Below are 2,500 nucleotides of genomic sequence, written 5' to 3'. Positions count from 1 at the left end.
ACTAATACATATGATTCTTTTTTTAAATTCCATGTCCATAAGAGATACAATCTCCAGACAAAATACTGCAGTAAACTTGCTTTTCCACGATGATTTACATTAAGTATAATACATAGATGGCTATTTTAATATAAACTGCTTCTGGTGCAGATACCGGATATATATAATGTGTGTGTGTGTATGTGTGTGTGAAAACGTGTGTAGGGGTCGTGCGTTAGTGGTAACAAATAGGAGAAAAAGTAGTTATCAGAAGTAGCGTGTGAATAATTTTATTCGGGTACCTGAAAATCCTAGCGGCTGATGAGGAGTTCTTCTTACAGAATAGAAATTATAAAATAGTCATCATAAGGGTATCGAAGTCAAGAAATGTTAACTTATATTTTTGATTTTTCTAGTACAAAATGTATGTTACTAACTACGTTGTAGTAATATTTGTAACCTAAAAGAAGTTTGAATAACACATTTAATTTACAGTATCAATTTGATTAATTCTATTAACACATACCATCAGCTAGAGTTGAATTTGGAGGTGTAAATATAGGCTTTCCATTCGCTAAGGCTGCTGAATAACTGGCACAACTCTCAGACTCCACTCCCTGATGGATTAAAAGTAATTTAGGAATTAAAATAGAAGTACGCTGAGAAAATATATCTATTTTAGTTATAGTTTCAAATAAAGGATAATACAATACTTACTATACGTTATAAATAAATGTTTGTGACAAAAAACACGAAGAGGGTCATAGATATATTGATTCGATATATTGATTCGTATATTCACTACGTGCAAGGGAACCATTTTACCTATTAACTCACAGATCTCTTAGCATCGCAATCTCCCATGTTATACATTTTCCCTTGTGTATTAACTGTATTGTTTTATCTATACAAGATAGTTTAGATAATTTTCAATCTCTTATTTCTTGGACGATAGACTATTCTATTAATGTGCAACATAACGAAGAGTTCTATATTATCGTTGGATGTTGTTGGGTGTTCGTGATTAAAAATAAACTACCATAAATAATATTATTAATGAATTATGAAGATATTAAACAAATAGTGATGATATTAAACGTAAGAACCACTAATTTGAACCAGAAAACAACAGTCGTTTGTTTGTATAGGGGCACCCGCGTTGTTGTTGTTACTGATATTACCCTGCCCTTATAGTGCAAATCATAAATTAGCTGTGACCACCCATCTGTGTTTTTTATACTCAGGGCTGCCTTATCCAATGCGTTTTTCCAGTAACAGAGTAAGGTTTTGTTTGAGGTTAATATATTCATGATTTTTTCATTTTTTTTTTGTTTTAATTATTGCAGTGCAGCCATACCGGTGCACAACTTTTGATGGGTATTCTCGATTAAACTGAATCCAGTACCCTATGTTTATCTGTTGCTTATTTTATCTATATCTGTTTGTCCAGTCGTTAATTTACGGGACATAGATAGCTCTGTTCTAAAGCGGTGTGAATGTAAAGAAAGAAACGGAGACAGATATATACGCATTAACTCCACCACATACACATATGCATCTATACACACACACTCATACATACGTATGGTGTAAAAATAGGTTGATTGTTTTTTTTTTTTTTTATCAGGTTTGTGTAACTGAGGGCAAGGCAAGAGATAACGAGAAAAAGTGAGTCCTAAAAAATTGTTGTAAATTTGAAAATGCGGAAATGGTGTACCAGAAGGGGAAAGAAACCGTCTACACTGATCTGCCGTTATGATAATCGACTTTCAAGATGAGACAAATACGAGGGGACAGATTCACTAAAGAACATCCCGAAATCCGGACGTTCTTTACGTTCGTTTCTAAGGAAAATGAGAAGCAGGTAGCATTGGCGTTTGTAGATAACCCTATGACGTCTACCAGACGAGCGTCGGCTAGTTGGGCACGAAAGTCCCTGAGTCGTTTCATGATAAAACTGAGTTTGAAGCGTTACCGACCTAGGCTCCTGCAACACCTGACAGAAGATGATCCAGATCATCCTGCGCAGTTCGCAGAAATCATGCTGAATAAGATTTGTGAAATCCCGCGATTCCTTGACAAGACTGTTTGGTCAGACGAAGCCTGTTTCAAGTTGTCAGATCATGTCAACAAGGTTAACTGCGTTTACTAATATGACGAAAACTCATACCTAACACAGCCGAGTGCCACCGTGAGAGCCGGTCTGTCATTCTCAGGAGTCTTTAGGTCTTTCTTTTTTGAGAAGACAGTTAATGGTGACAACCACCTTGACATGTTGCGCTAGGAGTAGGTGTCCACAATGCAGGTTACGCCCGAACTTGGTAGGGTGTTATGCCAACAGGAAAGGGTACCACTTCATTATGCAATTCATGCGCGTAATGTTCTCAGTACAATGTTCCCAGTGGTATTAGGTTGGGTGACGTGGTAGCATTGACTGCTCCCGTTCCCCAGATCTTCGCCCTTCGACTTTTTTCTAGAGTGCTGCGAAAGAAGGCATACGAAAGAAAGCCATGCACTCTGC

At 36.8% G+C, this 2,500-nt stretch overlaps 1 protein-coding gene across 2 annotated transcripts in view; it reads right to left on the bottom strand.

Annotated features, from left to right (window-relative positions):
- LOC106883379 (uncharacterized) overlaps positions 1–2,500 on the bottom strand; it is a 74,333-nt gene that overhangs the window by 18,739 nt on the left and 53,094 nt on the right. For both annotated transcript variants that reach the window (XM_089355572.1, XM_089355573.1), the window contains one exon: positions 506–596. In XM_089355572.1, the coding sequence (XP_089211698.1) occupies positions 506–596 (91 nt within the window). The remainder of the gene's footprint in view (positions 1–505; positions 597–2,500) is intronic.

Source organism: Octopus bimaculoides, chromosome 7 (assembly GCF_046866305.1).
Source record: "Octopus bimaculoides isolate indiv1 chromosome 7, ASM4686630v1, whole genome shotgun sequence".
NCBI classification, from domain to species: Eukaryota; Metazoa; Mollusca; class Cephalopoda; order Octopoda; family Octopodidae; genus Octopus; species Octopus bimaculoides.
The sequence above is the reverse complement of the archived record's forward strand: the minus strand, read 5'-3'. Positions and strand labels throughout refer to the sequence as shown.